Source organism: Diabrotica virgifera, chromosome 9 (assembly GCF_917563875.1).
Source record: "Diabrotica virgifera virgifera chromosome 9, PGI_DIABVI_V3a".
Classification (NCBI taxonomy): Eukaryota; Metazoa; Arthropoda; class Insecta; order Coleoptera; family Chrysomelidae; genus Diabrotica; species Diabrotica virgifera.
This window is the reverse complement of record NC_065451.1, coordinates 21,536,175-21,558,171: the sequence shown is the minus strand read 5'-3', so window position 1 is coordinate 21,558,171 and position 21,997 is coordinate 21,536,175. Positions and strand designations below refer to the sequence as shown.

General features: G+C 33.1%; 1 protein-coding gene across 1 annotated transcript in view; it reads left to right on the top strand.

Moving 5' to 3' along the window:
- The window catches only part of LOC126891698 (nitric oxide synthase, salivary gland), a 1,179,385-nt gene that overhangs the window by 1,100,698 nt on the left and 56,690 nt on the right, over nucleotides 1-21,997 (top strand). Inside the window, exons 11-14 of the mRNA XM_050660959.1 lie at nucleotides 6,985-7,234; nucleotides 9,581-9,654; nucleotides 9,951-10,097; nucleotides 15,873-16,047. Of these exons, the coding sequence (XP_050516916.1) occupies nucleotides 6,985-7,234; nucleotides 9,581-9,654; nucleotides 9,951-10,097; nucleotides 15,873-16,047 (646 nt within the window). The remainder of the gene's footprint in view (nucleotides 1-6,984; nucleotides 7,235-9,580; nucleotides 9,655-9,950; nucleotides 10,098-15,872; nucleotides 16,048-21,997) is intronic.

Here is a 21,997-nt window from a genome sequence, read left to right as displayed (position 1 = left end):
CCTGGATTTTTGTAATAGTACCGTCATTGCGCACAATGCCTCTCTTGTTCCCATTCCACCTCTAAATCCAAACTCTGTATTGTCTAATTATTCTTCACAGTTTTTATATATACGCTGTTGAATAATTTTAAGTAGTATTTTTAAGGTATGGCTCATAAGACTAATTAATCGGTACTCATCGCAAAATTTAGGATTATTTTTCTTGGGTAAGGTTAGAAAGATAGATTTCAGCCATTCATCAGGGAGTTGACCGTCGTGGTATATTTTGTTAAATAATTTAGTTAGACATTCTATATTTTCATCATTCAGGATTTTTAATATTTCTACAGGAATTTCATCGGGACCTGGCGCTTTACCACTTTTTGAGATTTTAATTGCCTGTTTCACCTCTGATATCAGAATTTTTAAATTTTCATTAGTTGGTAATGTTTCATTTATTTCTTTCCTATTATCTGCAAATAAGTCCTTGATGTATTGCTCCCAAGTCTTTTCTGATAATTGGAGATATCCAATGGAGTTTCGTATAACTTGTGGTATTCTCTTCCGTGTATTACCTGTGATTTCTTTCAGTTTCTTATGTAGGTTATGTGTGTCATGTTTCATATTAAATTCTTCTATTTCTTTGCAATTTTCTTCCATCCAGCGTTCTTTAGCTTCCTTGATCTGTGTTTCTACTAGTTTCTTCAATTGCTTGTGTTTTTCTTTGTTTGTATTTTTGTATTTTCGTTTTTTTTTTTCTTCTATGGGTTTTTATAAAAATACCTGGTGTCATCCAGTCATTTTTGGCACTTGGTTCTTTTTTACCTACAAACATTGGGCTGTAGAGCCATAGAATGCTTCATGTTATTGTATTGTAAAATCCGCATTTGTAATTTTAGCATTCATTTTTATCTCCGTTTTGGACAGTTTTTGGACACGTATGGGATATATTGTGGCTTCCAATCATTCTTTTGGCAATTGCTCTTCATTTAATATTATTTCTGTTATTATTTCCATTTCTTCCTGTGATTTCCTGTATATTTGAACATCTCGGCAGTTTTTAGCTTTACCTGTTTACTTGGATTTTCTTTCTCATTACCTGAGTTTATTTCCGTTCCATTTTCTTATTCATTCATAAATGTTCAAAATATCGTTTCTCTGTGTTTTTTATTAATGAATGTCTTTGATCTATTTGTAAGAGCTTTTCTGGGCAGTCTATTGTATAAGTGGTAACATTGGGTAATGTTATTGGCCTATACTCCTACTCCGTGGCGTTACAACCATAGGCGTAACCAGGGGGGGTTTTGGGGGTTATAACCCCCCCCCTCCCATTGGGATGTACTTTGAGCTCTATAAGCTTAACACCATGGAAAAATGAAGTCGACGAAGCCATGTCTAAGAAAGGATTGGAAGACGGAGACGGGGAAGATCGAAAAAAATGGAAGTCCTGGCTGACGGAAGGGAAACGGCATTAGCTGTAGACAACCCTTTATATATGTATATATATATACCATAACCCTCAAAGACCTTCCAGTGGTTGTAACCCCCCCCCCCCTTTCAGGTAGTTTTAACCCCCCCCCCCCCCCCTTAGGATCATCCTGGTTATGCCTATGGTTACAACAGAGACCAACGATCACACGAGGGCGTCCGCGTGGTCTCCTTCCAGTTGGGCTTCCTCCCATACCAGTCTTACTATTCTTTGGTCAGAATGTCTTCTGAGGTGTCCCGCCCATTGGAGTCTTCTGGACTTTATTTCTTTTATGATGTTGGCGTCTGGGTAAAGTTCTTCGATCTCTTTGTTAGTTCTTACCCTATATTGTCCTGATGCTTCATCCAGCACAGGCCCAAAGATCTTCCTTAGGATTTTTGTTTCCAAACTCAATTGATCACCAACATTAAAATACAAAAAATACTACAGTTGTCCTTCAAATTTACGTAATTCGAACATAAAGTTGAAACAATCTCAACTTTATGTAATCCTTACGTTTATAGTCCAGAAAGCCACTGCGGATCCGCTAGGAAAAATATTCTAATTCGGATTTTTTGCACAATCTTACTCAAAAAGGACTCCTTTTAACAAATTTGCATGTTGCCAGGACCAAAAAGTGGTCAAAAATTTTTTAAACGTTTTTTTTTTGTTTTTTTCCTAAAATGATTTTTTTTGCATGGAAAAAAGTTTTTTTATGTTTTTTGGATCATTCCAAACAAAAAAGGTCTTTAGTGACTTTTCTCTAAAAATGATACTTTTTGACATATAAGCGATTAAAAATTGAAAAATTGCGAAATCAGCCATTTTTAACTCTCAAAAACTATGTGAAAAACTGAAAATTTAAATGTTGCCAAGATAGGTAGATATTCTTTAAACATTTATTGATGAAACCCCGAATAGTTTTTTGCAATACAATATTCAAAACTCCTTTGTTTTTTAGTTGCTAATCAAGCGTGCGCGACACTATTTTCCACCGACAGTATGGTGCAAATGAAAGGAATAAATTCGTTATTTCCTAAACCGGCGACTTTAAGGAAAAATCCCGAAACAGGTCGATTTTTATTTTTAAGTTATGATATTGTGGCATATATGGTATACTAGTGACGTCATCCATCTGGACGTGATGACGTAATCGATGATTTTTTTAAATGAGAATAGGGGTCATGTGCTAGCTCATTTGAAAGGTTCTTTAATTCTCTATTCAGTAATATAAACATTTACATAATTATTTATACAGGGTGTCCAAAAAATTCTTATTAAATTAAATTATTTGACAAAAAAAGAAGTAGAAGGACACGCTGTATAAATAATTATGTAAATATTTACATTACTGAATAGAGAATTGAAGAACCTTTCAAATGGTTTGGAATTATTCCTTCTGGTTTGGAATTATTCCAAACAGAAAAGATCTTTGGTGAGTTTTCTCTTATAGTCCAGAAAGCCACTGCGCATCCGCTAGGAAAAATATTCTAATTCGGATTTTTTGCACAATCTTACTCAGAAAGGACCCCTTTTAACAAATTTGCATGTTGCCAGGACCAAAAGTTGATCAAAAATTTTTTAAACGTTTTTTTTTTGTTTTTTTCCTTAAATTATTTTTTTTGCATGAAACAAATTTTTTTTAGGTTTTTTTTGGATCATTCCAAAGAGAAAAGGTCTTTAGTGACTTTTCTGTAAAGTTGATAGTTTTTGACATATAAGCGATTAAAAATTGAAAAATTGCGAAATCGGCCATTTTTAACCCTCAAAAACTATCTGAAAAACTGAAAATTTGAATGTTGCCAAGGTAGGTAGATATTCTTTAAACATCGATTGATGAAATCCCGAAGAGTTTTTTTCAATATAATATTCAAAACTCCTTTGTTTTTTAATTGCTAATCAAGCGTGCGCGACACTATTTTCCACCGTTGCATGTGTATGCAGTATGGTGCAAATGAAAGGAATAAATTCGTTATTTCGTAAACCGGCGACTTTAAGGAAGAATCCCGAAACAGGTCGGTTTTTATTTTTAAGTTATGATATTGTGACATATATCGATACGTAATCGATGATTTTTTTAAATGAGAAGACGGATCTTGTGCTGGCTCATTTGAAAGGTTCTTCAATTCTCTATTCAGTAATATAAACATATACATAATTATTTATACAGGGTGTCCAAAAATTTTTTATTAAATTAAATCATTTGACAAATTGACAAAAAAATTAAAATATTGGACACCCTGTATAAATAATTATGTAAATGTTTATATTACTGAATATAGAATTGAAGAACCTTTCAAATGAGCTAGCACACGACCCCTATTCTCATTTAAAAAAATCATCGATTACGTCATCACGCCCAGATGGATGACGTCACTAGTATACCATATATGTCACAATAACATAACTTAAAAATAAAAATCGACCTGTTTCGGGATTTTTCCTTAAACTCGCCTGTTTACGAAATAACGAATTTATTCCTTTCATTTGCACCATACTGCATACATATGCAACGGCGGAAAATAGTGTCGCGCACGCTTGATTAGCAATTAAAAAACAAAGGAGTTTTGAATATTGTATTGCAAAAAACTCTCCTGGTTTACATCAATCGATGTTTAAAGAATATCTACCTACCTTGACAACATTCAAATTTTCAGTTTTTCATATAGTTTTTGAGGGTTAAAAATGGCCGATTTCGCAATTTTTCAATTTTTAATCGCTTATATGTCAAAAACTATCATTTTTAGAGAAAAGTCACTAAAGACCTTTTCTGTTTGGAATGATCCAAAAAACCTAAAAAAACTTTTTTCCGTGCAAAAAAAATAATTTTAGGAAAAAAACAAAAAAAAAACGTTTAAGAAATTTTTGACCACCTTTTGGTCCTGGCAACATGCAAATTTGTTAAAAGGAGTCCTTTTTGAGTAAGATTGTGCAAAAAATCCGAATTAGAATATTTTTCCTAGCGGATGCGCAGTGGCTTTCTGGACTACAATCATAACCATAAATTTTACGTTTACCCATTGTGAATACTTACATTTAATTCCTACATGTTCAACTTTATGAATTACGGATACATTACGCGTAAATTATGTTTTACGTCCATTGTGAACAAGCGCTTATGCTCTTCAGAATCGCCTGTCATTGTACACATTTGCTCTAAAATGACTTACTTAAACAAATACTTAAATTTAAACCTTACAGGAGAAAGTTTATTTTACCCCCTAAATTTGCACTTTTCGATTCACCTGGTAGATACACGTGGACCGCTGATGCCTGCCAGGTCATGGTTTTTAGCCTTGGTGTGCTATGAATTATCACTAGATAAATTTCTAGCCTTACAGGACGACCGTTAGGCCGCTATTATACTAGGCAACTGGTGACGCCACCAAGTTGCTCCACCAGTGACTCATGACGTCACGGGGCATATAAGTAAATGAGACCTATTAGACTACGGCAACTGGTTGCGCCACCAGAAATTGTTGTCGATCTGGTGGCCGAACCAGTCCACCAGCCGGGTAACCGGGTCTGGTGGCGCCACCAAGCCGGGGCATTATGTTATATGGACCCTATTAGACTGAGCAACTGGTGTCGGCCACCACTAGTTCATTTGTATTGTAATCGAGTGCTTCGTATTTCTTTTCTATTAACTTCTATATTTTCTATTAACAAGCGTATATTTTTCTAAAACCTTTTTTGTTAATTTATAAATATGCTATATTAAAAAGTTCTTCTCGCAGATTTAGCCGTTAATTGTTTATTCATTATTTAAGCAATAAAAGCTCTTTTATTTTTTTAGAAATATCGGTGATTTCATCACTTTACCTTGATCAAAAATGTTTCTATTTTGTTTTTAATTATGCTGAATCCGAATGTGACGTTAATTAGAAAATTTAAAAAAATTGAGCTTTTATATATAGGTACCGTATATCTGCGTAACTTGGAACCATATGGGAAACTTTTTTCTTATCAATTTTACGAAAAAAAAATATTTTTTATAAAATGCTCTGCATAGTCTATATTATACGAGGCTACGAGGTATGTCAAAAAAATTGTATGTAAAGTACCTTTAGATTTCACAACATCGAATTGTTATTATGAAAAGTTGTTAAGAATTAAAAAACTATGTTTTGGGACGCATTAATTTTATTACATCATTCTAATTGAAAAAAAATGCATTTTTTTTTTAAATTACGGATACCCAACATCATTTTATTACAAATATCTATAAGTATTTTATCATTAATTTTACGAAAAAAGTGATTTTTTACAAAAAGCTTTATATGGTCTAAAATCTAAGATGCAATCATAATATATAAACTTTTATCAATTCTATACGAGGTATGTTAAAAAATATGAATTTCGTCCAAGAGTAAAGTACCTTTATAGTTCACAATATTTCAATTAGAAGAATGTAATTGCATATTCAAACATAGCTTTTAATTCCGAACAACTTTTTATAAAACATTTTTCGATATTGTTTAATATAAGGATGCTTTACTCTTGAGCGAAATTCATCTTTTTTGACATACCTCGTATAAAATTCACAAAATTTGAATCTGATGGTTGCATCTTATATTTTATACTATTAAGAGCATTTTATGAAGAATAAACTTTTTTTCGTAAAATTGATAACAAATTGTTTTCAAATTGCATTTGATTATTTTTCCAATTCCAATTAATTTTATTATGTTTGCTGGTGGCTATTCTCGGCCACCAGTTGCCCGTGCTCACAATTTGGTGGGCCCACTAGTTGCGCCACTAGTTGCGCCACCAGTTACCTAGACTAATAGAGCCCTTAGTCGGAGGGTTCACTAGCTCTTAGACTATAAGTTCCTCGGAACGGAATAGGAATAGCCGAACTGAACCGACTACGCACAAGTCGTGTAGTCGGTTCAGTTCGGCTATTCCTATTCCGTTCCGCGGAACCTTAAGTTCGTTTTACGGCTACTGCTAGCGTAAATTTGTCGCCCTCTCTTCGTTTGCCTTTGTTATCGTCCTCGTTTCGCTTACATACATCACAACGGGTCGTATGACTGTTTTAAACACTTGTATGTTCGTACGTCTTGTTAGTTGTTTCGATTGTATAAAGGTTTTGGAGGGCAAAAATACATAGGTTGCCTATTGTTTATTTCTTGTGATCCGTTATTATCTTCAGTTATTGTTGTTCCAAGATACTTGAATTCTCTAACGCGCTCAAAATTAAAGTCATCGATGGTGATGTTCTGACCAATTCTATCTCTGCTTTGTTTATTGAGGCTCATATACATATCTCGTCTTGTTTTCGTTGATTTGGAGCCCCATATTCTTTGCTTCCTTCTCAAACCTCACGAAAGTCTCCTTCATCCCTATTCGTGTGTTTACTATTAGATCGATATCGTCTGCAAATGCCAGTAGTAAGTTTGGTCCTTCTCGATGAAATAATTAGTCTATTTTATCTTCTAGATAAAAGTATTAGACCATACTTTTTTAAATATCTTGTCGCCAATTTTGTATAGTGAAATTTTATTCATTTTAAAAATATTTTGTTATTTTTTTAGTGCGGTCAAGTTTACTTCGAAACTATTCGGAAGGGCTTTGTCCCGTCGCATCAAGGCCACAGTCCTCTACGCCACCGAAACTGGAAAATCCGAAAACTTCGCCAAAAAGTTATGTGAACTATTCGGCCACGCTTTCAATGCACAGGTTTACAGCATGGACGACTACGATATATCCAACATTGAACATGAGGCCATGCTGCTGGTTGTTACTTCCACGTTTGGGAATGGAAACCCGCCAGAAAATGGAGAAGTGAGTAGAAAATCGATAAATAGTTTTCCCGTTAGTAAAAATTATTTTTGCATGAGTGGCCAACTTTGTAGAGTAGTTTGTCAACATGAATTTAAAACTAAGTGTGGTTGCGGCGATTTTCATGGCATTTTGCGACACATGAAACCACTTATTTGATAAATTCTCTTGAGTATATTGGTTTTAATCCTGATAAGTAACATTCAATATTGCTGTTAGTTTTTTATATATCTTTCATTTGTCTCTTGTTTTTGTTTTGTTTGTCTTGCCTTGTAAACTTTTATTTACAATCAACTTCTACATATAGTAGAAGATCCCATATAAGGTCGATTTGCACCGATCTGTTTAATGGATAAAAATTATTGGATATGTAATTTAGAATGTTAACAATTACAAAAAAACAAGGGTTGCCCGATCTAATCTTGATCTAACTATATTTAATTAATAATTAAAAATTGACATTTTTTTTTTATTTAAAAAAAAATTCGACCTGAGCAGATATTATTTCAAATTTTTTGGATCATTCTAAACAAAAAAGGCCTTTTGTAATTTTTCTCTAAAGTTGATAGCTTTTGAGTTATAAACAATTTAAAACTGAAAAAAGAACGAGACAGATGACAATAATTTTCAAGGCACAAAAACACAAGAAAAAAAATACAATTTTTGTAATCATCGAGTACATAAATTCAAGTTTAAACCTTTTTCTATCAGGTCTTGATAAGAATTTTAGCCATGTTTTATTCTAAAACATACTTTTTTAATTGTTAATGTTAAAGGTTTCTCACGGGGAGACGCGCATTAACAATGTAACGGTATAATATTTTCGCTAAGAGATTTTAGACATTCCCCTCGAGTGTAGACAGCCAGTTCTACCTTTATACGTAAATGATAACGCAAATAATTAATAAAATTGTTGAATTAGGTGTACTTACTTGACATATTCGTTTCGTTTTTATTTTCTATTTCTCTCTAAGGCGATGGTGCGCGATATTTGACAAACGAGTCGTTGTTAGCTGTGGTTCTTTGCCTAGGCTGCTCATCGGAGCTTTTACCAAAAATTGCGTGGAGAAAATTACCTTAAGGTGATCAACTATATATTTTGTTGTATACAACCATATTTTTGGTAGAGTTTCCCTACTAATTGGTGTTTAAATTGATAAGATTCTTGAGGAAATTTTATTAATATTGAATGGGGAAAAACTGATTATAATTCGGATTAATTTGCTCCAAATCGGACTAGTTACAAAACGATTCCACTGAAGGAGAAAAGAAAATAAATGGCGAAATTAATTTTAACCCTGTGTTGGAAGAAAATAACAGGGTTTTAGTACGGGATGTCGTTTTTTTGAAGTCACACACTTTCGACAGGAAGGCTATTTGATGGCTTGTCAATGGATGGACTGATGGACCTGATGATACGTTGAATACGTTCAAAGGTTCAGCAACCTCACATTTTGAACGGTCGAGAGCAACTATCATGGATGTCAGTTGCCATCGATCGTTCAAAATGTGAGGTTGCTGGGCCTTTGAACGTATTCAACTCAAGTGAGTATCAAATGGTGCTTGGGCCTAATCATGTGATATTTAAAAGATCCATGTTATTTATAACAATTCTAGTTAATGTTCCCATGACTGTAGACATAATTTTAAAGAGTTCTTACCCAAATATTTTCAATTTTCGTGGCTTAACATGTGTGTGCTTAACATCCTGTTGAGCACTGATGATGATCTGTAATCATATCGAAACCTAGTTCTGCATAAGTGATGTAGCCCTTTTTAGGGAACTTTAATAGATTATATACCATTTATAAAGAATTTTACTTAAATTTTTTTTAAATTTTTACAATCTATCCACGAATAGCCTACCCAACAATAGTCATCACAGCATTTCTTGGAATTTAGTACCTACAATTTTGAAGCTACACTATATACATGACTTCTTCTTTTTCTTGTAGTGCCTATCCGTTTCGGATGTTGGCGACCATCGCGCCAATCTGTACTTTGCACACTGCTGCTTTGAAAGCTTCGTGGTTGTTGTGTTGAACCACGTACGTAGATTTTTCAACCAGGAAATCCTTCGACTTCCTGGTCCTCGTTTTCCTTCATCTTTTCCCTATTTTCCCTGTAAGATTAGTTGCAGCAGTATATATCCCTCGTTGTTTCTCATGATGTGACCGAGTTATTCGACTTTGGCTGTTTTTATTGTGGTTGACAGCTCTTTTTCTTTTTGAATTCTCAACAAAATACCATCGTTAGTAACGTGATCGGTATAATATATCTTGAGAATTCGACGAGAAAGCCACAATGACATACATGACTTAATACTCATCTAATATAACATTTTTTTAGGAATTTGCCCAGAATTTATATAAAATGAAGATGGCACAAGTTGGGATTTCGAATGGTGAAGCATCTAGTTTAAGGTATGTAAATGTAAAGACCGCTTAGAATTAAAACTAATTCATTTTTATTATTAAATATACTGATATAAAGTGTATCACTATTTATTGTAAAACTCTTTTATTTTATTGGCAACCAACCGGTGTGTTTTGATTCAGTTCGGTCTTCTTACGTGTCTCTCTGATGACGGGTAGACTCAGAAACACGTGTAAGAGAATGGTAAGAGACTTGAATTGAATCGGAACGTAACCCTCTATAATTATTTTCTTTCATTTTACTAGTGTTAAAAAAAATCTAAATAACCAAGTTTTGTGTTTAGTATGGCAACGTCAAAGTCCTTCATAAAGGTCAACAGTCAAACTGAAGCTAACGCAAAATACAATCAATTAGACCGACTTAACTCTATGAAGGGCTCTCTAAATGAGGCTCTCATCGACGATACTTTCGGACCTCTAAGTAACGTTAGGTAAGAAAGGCATGTATAAATACGTGTTATCTTCCTCTCTTCTGTCGCTTATAAATGATTCGTTCAAGCGTATGATAATATCAAGATTGGTTATTATACTGTAGTTATTGTGAAAAAGAATGTAAAATGTGTTTACTTAAGTTTTATATAGTGTAATAAACAATATTTATCCGGATCGAAGGACCAATATATAAACTCAAACAACTCTTTAGCTCCGGAGGATCATGGCTTCTATTTTCTTCGGTTTATACTACTTCTAACCACTTCTTTTTTGGTCTTCCTCTTCTGTGCTTTCAGCCCGCTCCTCTTACTAATACTGCTTCGTATGCCTGTTTGTGGGTATCTTAATAAAATAACCAAGATTTCTTCTTTGTGTACCCTGCTTGTTTTCAAGCGTTGGCTATCGTCGTATTAACAAGCTGATGAAATGTTTCTCGGTCAGCAGCTATATGAAATAATTCCTCTACCGTTCGACCTGTCCATTGTCTAATGTTACGCAGCCAGGACAGTTGTTTTGTATTCTGTATCTGAGAGATTCCTAATTTCTATTATCTTAAATAGATGTCACTGCAGCGTCCTCAAAGTGGATTTCAAGCTGTCTTTGAAATTTTCCTTAAAAAGGCTATTGGGTTTTGTGTTGATTCAGAGGCGAGCAGGCAACTGTACTAACGACGGTGATACCAGAAACAGCGCTGTCTGCAGATTATGCCTTGCCTGTGAATCGAAATAAAACATAAATTGCCTTTCTTTCAAAAAAAGGTTTTGTTTTAATTATTTGTATATTATCAAACCATGGTTTATTTTGTATTTTAGATATTTTGTTACAATGGCAGTTTTAAAGACATCAGTTTTTCGGATAATAAATAGAAAGTAACTTTCCCTACGTCAAGAACGAATCATTTAATACGCCGCATGCTAACGAGTAATCAATAAATGCCTTTCTTTATTATTTTCTTTATTATTTTTTTATTCTAATTGCTATAGCTACCGCTTTTTCTTTATAAACTTTTAGATGTGTGTAAAATATACCTTTCAGCTCTAAATAATGTTAATAATCTGCTTTTATAAGTTTAAAAAGCTTTTCCTTATAATGCATTAAGATTTCAGCTTTTAGACAGGGCGGATCTGTAAAAAAACGTCTATTTTTGGGTGTGCTAGGTGGCATTCGGATTTTTGCAGATAAAGTTAGGTGAAAACTTCAATAATAATAGTTGACTTATGCTCTTTCTTAAATATGCCCGGAAAATTAATAAAAAAATTAATATAATAAAAATTTCGAAAAACATCGATTTTTTCTATTTTCTTTGCTTATAACTTTAAAACGATTCCTTTTTGGAGCAAAGTCGTAGTGAAATAAAATAAATATAATTGAATTTTGTATGATATACGACTAGTTAAAAGTGTCTTAAATTATTAACCTTTCTGCAAACTAACAATAAATACAAAATAAGTGGTCAAAATAAGCCTGTTTTTATTTAGTGTTTTTCAACCACTTTGGTTGCACTTAGAACCTTCGTAATTCGCTTAGAGTCCACCAAATTTCATTAAAATCGGCCTGATATATTTTGCATAATAATTTTGCAATCTTATTTTTTTAAGTTCAAATTTTGTAAAATCTTTCTGAACAAAAGTAGACCATTTAGAAGTTTTGAAGTGGTTGAAAAACACTGAATAAAATCAGGCTTATTTTACCCCCTTATTTTGTATTTATTGCTATTTTGCAGAAAGGGTAATAATTTAAGACATTTTTAACCAGTCGTATATCATACAAAATTCAATTATCTTTATTTTATTTCAGTACGACTTTGTTCCAAAATGAATCGTTTTAAAGTTATAAGCAATGAAAGTAGAAAAAAATCGATGTTTTTTGAAATTTTTAAATATTTTAATTTTGTTATTAATGTTACGGGCACATTTGAGAAGGAGCAGAAGTCAATTATAATTATTGAAGTTGTCACCTAACTTTATCTGCATAAATCTGAATGCTACCTCTCACATCCACCTCAAAACAGATCCGCCCTGGTCTATTTTTACTTCTACTTTTATTTATGTTCTGTTAGAATTTATATCTACAGATAAATTAAATTAATTTATGTAGTTTAAAATATTCACGGGAAAAGATATATAAAAAATCATAAATGTCAGTATTTTTCCGAAAAGTCTGTCTTTTTTAAAACTGACACGCAGGGGCGTAACTAGGTTATTCAGCACCACCCGGGGCAAACACCTATTTTGGCGCCCCCCCCCCCCCACCACCAATTGGACTGAAACTAATTCCTTATAACTCCTCTTAAAAAGTGTGGTGTGTCCATCGGCACGCTACATTAATATTATCTTGATCTTAAAATACTCAACCTCAAGTTCAAAGTATATAGGCCTAAATATATTTGGTAAATAATAGAATACGTATTTTCAAAAACAAATAGTTTATTTCAAAACAACATCATTTATACTAAAACACTTAAGATAGTAAATTATGTACAAGTAGATCAAGTATTAGATAAAATTATAAAAAATTTAACTAAAATATTGATTTAAATATTTAATTGTTCTTAGAATTTAACTTTTCGGGCTTTTCTTGCAGAAAATGTACTGACAATCTCACTGAAGCATAAATTTGAGGCTACCTGGTGCTCAATGAAAATAATCTCTAGGTTTGTCAGCCTCTGTTGCCCTGTCAAATTCCGTAAATAATTTTTTATTCTTTTAAGTTTGCTAAAACTTCTTTCATTCGAAGCCACTGAAACCGGAATTGTCGAGAAGATTTGTAAGGCAGTCATTATGTTTGGATATACATCCTCCATTTTGTTCACACACAAAAATTTCAGAAAATGAATCGAATTGGCTGTTTGGATATTTGGTACTAAATCCAAACCATGGTATTTGAAACTTTCCACTTCGGTTGCCAATTCGTCTTTGTCCAAGTCTTCTTTATATGTGGAGGCTAATTCGATTGCTTTAGCCTTTAGGTCATCCCCACTCATTGTTCCAAAGCTAGCTCCGTTGAGAAAACCAAACAAATGATGTGAACCTGAGTTCACAAAGAATGCGATCGACGATTTCTAATAGTTGCTGGTGAAATTTCTTCTCTTCTGAGAATTCAGGTGCTTCATCTTCGGCATTCTCATCAAACATGCGCTTTTTTCTTCTCTTTCGAACTACTTTGAAATGAGGATCAAGGCCAAGATTTGTTGCCATTTCTTTGGCTTCTTTCATTGCAGCGTGTGAATAGTTTGCCCTTTCCGAGTCTAGTGCAGAGATCAATCGACTGATGTGTTTGGCCGATCTATCTATGGTGATATTCTCCACTTGTAGGAGCTTGTTCACAATGTCAATACGGGTCAATTGCTTGTACCAAAAACAGGAGAGAACTATAAACTCAAACTGCTTGACATTTTTCAAAAGATTAGTTGCTTCAGTTTTTGTTTCATCTGAGATAGTTAGGCTGGTTCTGAGGTCATTTAAAGCATTTATAATTTTACCTAGATCCTTGTATATAACTTGTACAGCTTCCCTCTTAGTCGACCATCTTAACACAGTGCCCATAACACAGTGTGCCCATACTCGTTCCGTACAAGTTCATCCGGACCGTAAACATGATTCGTAAATAGTCAGATAGCATTCATCATTTCACTTTGCATTTTCTTAGACTTAAATCAAATAAAAATAATAAATATAATGATTTTCTTTTGCAACACACCTCGCATTAAAAATATTTTCAACAATTTTTATTAGAAAAATCTGTGGCCGTGTTGGCGCCTCCAACAACTTGCGCCCGGGGCACATGCCCCGCGTGCCCCCCCCCTAGTTACGTCCCTGCTGACACGACATGTTGTCTTTATTGAGCAGGTTGTGCGAGTTGACGGAGTGGTATCCTTATACAGCGCCATGTACTTTGGATGGTCAAAAGTATATAGACACTACTGTATGTCTCTAAACTACGTAGAGACTACTTAAATATCTAAAAATATGCTTGTCTACAAGGAGCTGGTTTCTATAGTTCGTTTTATAGAGGTTGACACAAATATCTCAAAGAGTCTGTTTAAGTTCACACTACGAAATGGCATGTTTCGTCTTTTATGAAAAACTCAGTTGGCATCAGGAATTGCCAGATCCGAAGAGAAACCTGGAGATAAACAAGCAAATTCCCTTAGCAACTTAGAAAAAGCATACCTGTTTAAACAATAATATTACAAATATAGGTATACATTCAAATTTAATATATTTTTGGTGGAATATTTTTAGATTCTGCGTTTATACGTTGAAGTCAATGGTGGAATTATTTAAGTTATTATTTTTATAGTCGCAAATATGTGTGACAGATTCTTATCTTTAATATTTGTTAACATTTGTTAACAAAAAAAATGAACATGAAGAAAACAAAAATAATGACAAACACAGATGACCCCAGACGCATAACTATAAATGGGAGTGAGATAGAAAAAGTCCAGGAATATATCTACCTAGGCCAAATCCTGAAACTTGACAAAGAAAACCAAAGTGCGGAAATTAATAGGAGAGCAAGACTAGCATGGGCAGGATTTGGAAAACTTGGTTGGATACTTAAGAACCGCAAAATACATCAATATTTGAGGACCAAAGTGTTCAACCAGTGCATCCTTCCTATCATGACATATGGGTGTCAAACCTGGACCCTAACCAAGGCAAATATGAATAAACTAGCTACAACAGAAAGAGCTATGGAAAGAGCAATGTTAGGTATACGACTGTCAGATAAAAAGAGGAGCGACTGGGTAAGATCAAAAACAAAAGTCGAGGACATAACAACAAAAGTTGCCAAACTTAAATGGAGCTTTGCAGGCCACACTGTTAGACAAAAAGACCAACGTTGGAATGCCACGATACAACATTGGAGACCTTACCAAAGTAAACGACCGAGAGGAAGACCACAGATGAGATGGGTTGATGATATTAAAAGAGTAGCCGGAACGAATTGGAAATATGTTGCTCAGGATAGAGACCGATGGAAGGAGTTGGGAGAGGCCTATGTCCAAACGTGGACGATAGAAGGCTAAGAAGAAGAAGAAGAAGAATATTTGTTAAAGTTTTCTGACTCAATTTTTTCAAGAAAAGTTTAGTAGTTTACTTTACGACTGCTAATTGAAAAGAGTTGCTCAAATATTTCCACCGCTGACTTTAACAGATCAGCACAGATTGTGAAAAAATTCCACCAAAAAATAAGGAATACTTAAATCCAAATAATAATATAATGTGTACCTATCTCAAAAATGCTATAAAAATTTATGGAAAATGACACAAACCGCATATAGGTATAATTAATTCCTCTTCTTTTTAACTATTTTACTGGCTTACTTATTCTTATTTTGTGTATATAATTTGTTCCTAAGCATCATAGTTCACTATATTCTGCTTTTTAATGTTTTTTTTTTGTTATTTTCTGCTTTCTTCCAAACTATAATATACAGTTGTTTTTTGTCAATCAAAAAAAAATATTAAATATAAATTATTTCATAAATGATATCAATTATTTTTGTAGTACGCTATTAAGAAATAACGTTAAAAACTTTCAAAGAATTTATTATTTTGACAATTTTGAATGTTAATGTAGTTTTAACTTACGTTCTTGTGTTTTTTAATAATCTACTCTTAATAATAATATTAAGACTATATCAAAATATTGATATACTTGCGCAAAAACATGATTGACATGTGTAAATAAAATATGATTGACAAGAAATACAAATATTCATTTTTTTTTGTAACAATGTAATAACACATAAGATGAATGTTTAGGTTCGCAGTATTTGGATTAGGTTCAAGTGCCTATCCACACTTTGCCGCTTTCGGAAAGTACGTGGACAAGTTACTGGGAGAGCTTGGAGGAGAACGAATTATGAAACTGACCACGGGAGATGAGCTTTGTGGACTAGAACAAGCTTTCAACGAGTGGGCACCACAAGTATTTACGGTTAGTTTTTTTTACTACTTGCAAACTTTTATTGAATCTTTTGTTAACCTTCGGATGACCAAGCGGGGAAAATTGTGACGCCAGCGTATGTTTTGTAGTAATAGAGTACCTTTTAGTACTAGAATACCTCACAATTTAATAATCCAGTATCAAAAATGCTTAAAAGTTGAAGACAAAAAAGTTATGCGATAAAATAACCGTTGCCCTACCCAAAACTGACGCCTATGACCAGTACTAGAAATTCGCAATGGATGGAATCGATTCATTTCTGGAAAGGAAATATGTATAAAAATTTTCGTTTTTCTAGATAGAAGCGTTCTGGAGGTATTTAAGAAAAACTAATTACATGGCGCCATCTTCAAAGAGTTCTAGCTCCCTTAGGAAGCATTTTCGGACTTGGTGAATTGGGTTAAATTGTCTTAAAATTATCTGAGGAATCTCCTGTCTTCGTTTGTCGGTAGAGTTTCTGGACACATACTCCTGTATATTTCCTCTTTTGAGACTTTCGTTCGTTGTTTTTGCATCTCAAAGGTGGAATTATTGCATCGCGGTGATTTCCCTTAAAAGGCAGGCTTGTTGATTTTTGATTCAGAGTTGTGACTGAATAGCTCCACCGATTAACTCCTTCGGTACTGTGATGCACCCGTGTGCATCATGCTTGACTGTCCGCTCAGTACAGTGATGCACACGGGTGCATCATGAGTTTTCGTTCGCCATATACGGCGGTGCCACCATCTGCATCATATTTCATGTATTTTTGTTCCGTCCAAATTACCTTATCCAAATCTAAAAGTGGGGAAACCACGCCCAAAAGTCGGTGATGTCCAGAAGGAGATTAGATTTAGTTAAGTTGATTGGTGATAAGGTTGTTTAGATGTTTGACTGATGGGATTGTGTGAGAGGTGAAGATACTGTGCTGCTGTTTACAACTTACCTTACTATCCCTTGCAAGATAATTCGGATCGAATTTCCCAGATTAGGAGACTGGGACCATATCAAGCACAAAATAATCTGGGGAATTCCATCCAAATTATCTTGTTTATCTTTTTTAATAATTTTTGTTTAAAATGATATTTTATGGATAAAATTTAATTTAACTCACATACCATGTAGAATAATAAAGGGCCTAGCCGGGTAAGATGATGAAAAGTGCCCCCAACTCGATTCGAATTCCATATAGGTCACCGTTTAGCATATACAGTGAGCACGTAAAGGTTGGAATAAATTCATTTTCTCGAAGATGGACGATTTTGGAAAAAAACCCTGAAACAAGTAAATTTTTATTTTTAAATTACGACTTTTTGAGATATATATTATAGTAGTGACGTCATCCATCTGGGCGTGATGGCGTCATCGATGATTTTTTTAAATGAAAATAAGGATCGTGTGATAACTCATTTGAAAGGTAATTCAATTCTCTATTCAGTAGTATAAACATTATCATAATTATATATACAGGGTGTCCAAAAATTCTTTTTTGAATTAAATTTATTGACATAAAAAGAAGAATGTGTGTAATTTATTTAATTCAAAATTCATTTTACTGCTATCATAAAACAGGAAAAAGTGTTTATTTGGCCGATAAATATTGTTTTTTGCTTAAATTCAATATTAAAGCAGCCACCCACCAGCCTCGTGACTCGCGACAGTTTCAACATTTAATTTAGGCGAAAATCCATGATTATTTTTTAAAAACCATTTTCTTCTGTTTTCTGAGAGCAGTAAAATGTATTTTGAATTAAATAAATTACATACATTCTTCTTTTTATGTCAATAAATTTAATCCAAAAAAATTTTTTTGACACCCTCTATAAATAATTATGTTAATGTTTATATTACTGAATAGAGAATTGGATTACCTTTCAAATGAGCTATCACACGACCCCAATTCTCATTTAAAAATCATCGATGGCGTCATCACGCCGAGATGAGTGACGTCACTAGTATGATATATAGGCCAAAAAGTCGCAATTTAAAAATAAAAATTGACCTGTTTTGAGATTTTTTTCCAAAATCGTCCATTCTCGAGAAAATTAATTTATTCCAACCTTTACGTGCTCACTGTATAGTGAAACTAACTTTCTGAAATTTTTAGCCCCCTAGGTGGTCATGTGACCCACCTAGAGCCTAATTAGGCTTTTCATGTTTTTATTTTTTATCTCAGCCGCATCGAGAACTAGCGAAAAACTTTAAATAACAAATTTGTAAGATTTAAAAAATTCTGTGCGAAAAATTTTTTTTTTATTTTTGGCGGGAAATTTAAATTTTAGAACGATTTTAAAATTTTAAAGGAGTATAAAAAATAACTAAGATATTCGTTTTCACGAAAAAAATATATTACGTGTATTTTTGCATAATATTTCACCCTGAATTTTTTCAAATTTTTAAATTTGGTGAAACGCACCTTCAAAAATAAAAAACCGCATTTTTTCGGTTTTTTTTTCGTTTTTTGATACAATTTTTTACATATTTTTCAAAAAAGGTAACACCGTCACTGGAGCAGGTAATAAATTTAAAAAGAATTGTGGTTTGCTTTATAAAAATTTTTTGTAACACCATCCATTTTCAAGATACAGGGCGTTGAAGAAAACAAAATTTTACACATTTTTTACGATTTTGCCGAAACTACTGGCAACATTGTAATAAAATTTGGCGGGTTTTAAGAGGTGTGCATGTTTTGACATACAATTAAGGATTTGATATTCATCATTGGCGCGCTTAGGGGTCTGAAATTTTCAAAGAAAAAAAGATAGTACGCCACTGACATATTTCAAACTAACGATCATTTTTAAATTCCTCATTCAATTTGCGATAAAAAAACTATCTTATCATTTTTTCATACGAGGCGCCGTTTTGCTGCAAAAAATAAAATATCTTAACGCTTCCAAAGTATTCGAATTAGTTTTTATAATGGACGTACGAGCTTACGTATGTAGATGTAGAAACTACTAATAGAAGTTCGAATACTTTGTAAGAGTTAAGATGTTTTATTTTTTGAATAAAAATGGCGCGTCTATGAAAAAATAGGAAGATAGATTTTTTGTCACAAATTAAACGAGGAATTCAAAAAGAATTGTTAATTTGAAATATGTAAGTGGCGTACTATCTTTTTTCTTTAAAAAGTTCAGACTATTACCCGTATACGCGCCAATGATAAATATAAAATTCTTAATTGTATGTCAAAAAATGCACAACAACCAAGGTCCCTATACCATAGGTTGTATGGTAACTTTGACATTGACAAATGAAATATTGTCATCGTGACGTCACCCAGACGATCAATTTTACGAATTGTTTGTAAACATAATAGGATACGTGGTTTGGAGGCTATATTTTGTTATTAAATATCGTTAGTGTTTTAATTTGTGTTTATATCTTGAGATATAATGTATCTATAGATATCATTAAGTGTTTTTAGTATAATAACTTAAACCCAAAACTCTTTTACAAGTGTTAAGATACATTTTAATGTGGTTGTATTAAGTACCTACTTACTGGATTTTCTTTCTGCTGTATTGTATAGTAAAGAACATTCTTGTATAGAGACATTACAGTTCTGTAATGTCTCTTGCGGTTCTTCACATTAAGTTTACATCATCTGTGTAGGTTGCAATCTGCTTAGACTTATTGAACAATATATCTAATTAAGTCTATAGATAATAGATCTATTATATGTAATTGTTTCATATAAAATTATAACCAATATTGCAGCCATCTGAAGATCGTTTGAATAAACAATTATAAACTAAATGAATATATAAAATGGGGAAAATTCCCTTTATTGCACTGAAATTGTATTTTTTTATAATTTACTGTTAATGTAAAACTTCACAGGTACCTATTGAATGGAATCATAATGTTTTAATAGTTTTAGATATTACAATCCAGTACCTAACGTAATCAGATGCTCTTATGTTAAACTTAAGGGAAAAACTACTAATTTTGATACATAAATCTTTAGTTGAATCTCTTTTTCACCATGGTTTACATGTTAGGAGGAATTTATAATACTGTACTACATGCATTATTCCCAATTCAAAATTATTATATACCTACTCAAAATCATTTAAAAAAGTAAATTGTATTCAACCCATTATTAATATACCTAGGATATTTGAATGATTTAGTCCCATATATACACAAGAAAGAATCTCCTTCTGCTTTAATTAAGTAGTAATGCTATTCTACTGCATATATTTAATTGCAATTATATTCTATGATTTTTGTAACTCTACAGGTATCTACCACATTTTTTAAAGAATATATGAAATAAATAGTCATTAAAAATCCAAACGTATTTTTTTTAAATATACACATTTTCAATACATTCCTACTTTCCGAGTTCATTTCAATGAGTGAAGTGAATGAATTTGTATGCAGCATTCTGGGTGACGTCACTCCCGCCATTAGATTCTCGACGCTGATTGGTGGAAAGTTACCATGCAACCTGTCTATTTATGAACCTTGCACAACAACTACCTCTTAACTCGCCAAATTTTATTACAATGTTGCCAGTAGTTTCGGCAAAATCGTAAAAAATGTGTAAAATTTTGTTTTCTTCAACGCCCTGTATATTGAAAATGGATGGGATTACAAAAAATTTTTATTAAGAAAACCCCAATTATTTTTCAGTTTTTTACCTATTCCTAGTGACGGTATCACCTTTTTGAAAAATATGTATAAAATTGTATCAAAAAACGAAAAAAAAAACCGAAAAAATGCGGTTTTTTATTTTTAAAGGTGCGTTTCACCAATTTTAAAAATTTGAAAAAATTCAGGGTGAAATATTATGCAAAAATACACGTTATATATTTTTTTCGTGAAAACGAATGTCTTAGTTATATTTTTAAACTCATTTAAAATTTTAAAATCGTTCTAAAATTTAAATTTCCCGCCAAAAATTAAAAAAAAAATTCGAACAGAACTTTTTAAAGCTTACAACTTTTTTATTTAAAGTTTTTTCGCTAGTTCTCGATGCGGCTGAGATAAAAAATAAAAACTTAAAAAGCCCAATTAGGCTCTAGGTGGGTCACATGACCACCTAGGGGGCTAAAAATTTCAGAAAGTTAGTTTCACTATATATGCTAAACGGTGACCTATATATGGAATTCGAATCGAGTTGGGGGCACTTTTCATCATCTTACCCGGCTAGGCCCTTTAATAAAAATATTTTTATTTCTAAAATTAGTGTATTACATTAACTTTAATTAGTTGTAGTGAGATACTGTATTTTAACCCACCGCGCGAAGCCGCTCGGTAAATCCGTATATAGGAGCCGACTTGCCGAATGACGGTCCGGCACGAAGGGGTTAAGCATGAGATGCAGAAATAGCTATGTGTAGATGGTGGTCCAACTCTGAGTCAAATCGAAACAAAAACTGCCTTTCCCCCTTGTTCTTCTTTACTCACATTTTTGAGTACTCGAAACTGTCTTTCGGCATTTTTCCTAGAGGAAAAGAAAGTAGATACGTGACCGTTGTCCTTTCTGCTTTCTTCTATATTCGTCGTCTCCGTGCTTATAGACCAAGGCCATAGCCACCTTTACTTTACAAGCCATGAAGAGAAAAAGGCAACGTCGCAATTGATGACGTCGGTAGTCTGACTTTCGGACTACCGCTTTCGTAACTACGATTTTAAAGTACAAATTCTGGTAAAATTTATAGTATTTTTTAAGTCGAACAAGAAAATATTATTGATTTGAAGTTTGTACAAAATAATATTAAAAGTAATTCCTTGTAAGTAACGTAGTGCAGTCACTGAAGGTTTTCACCTCCGATTTCGTTGAACCTCCATCGATTTTCATGAAAATTGGTGAGCAGTTAGAGGATACCTCAAGTAACAAAGGTGACATAATGCTAACTTGCGCTTTTACCCTGGGGGTGGATGCCATCCCTTTTCTGGGGTGAAAATTATTTTATTAAAAATAATACCATAAATCGATAGAGGGTCA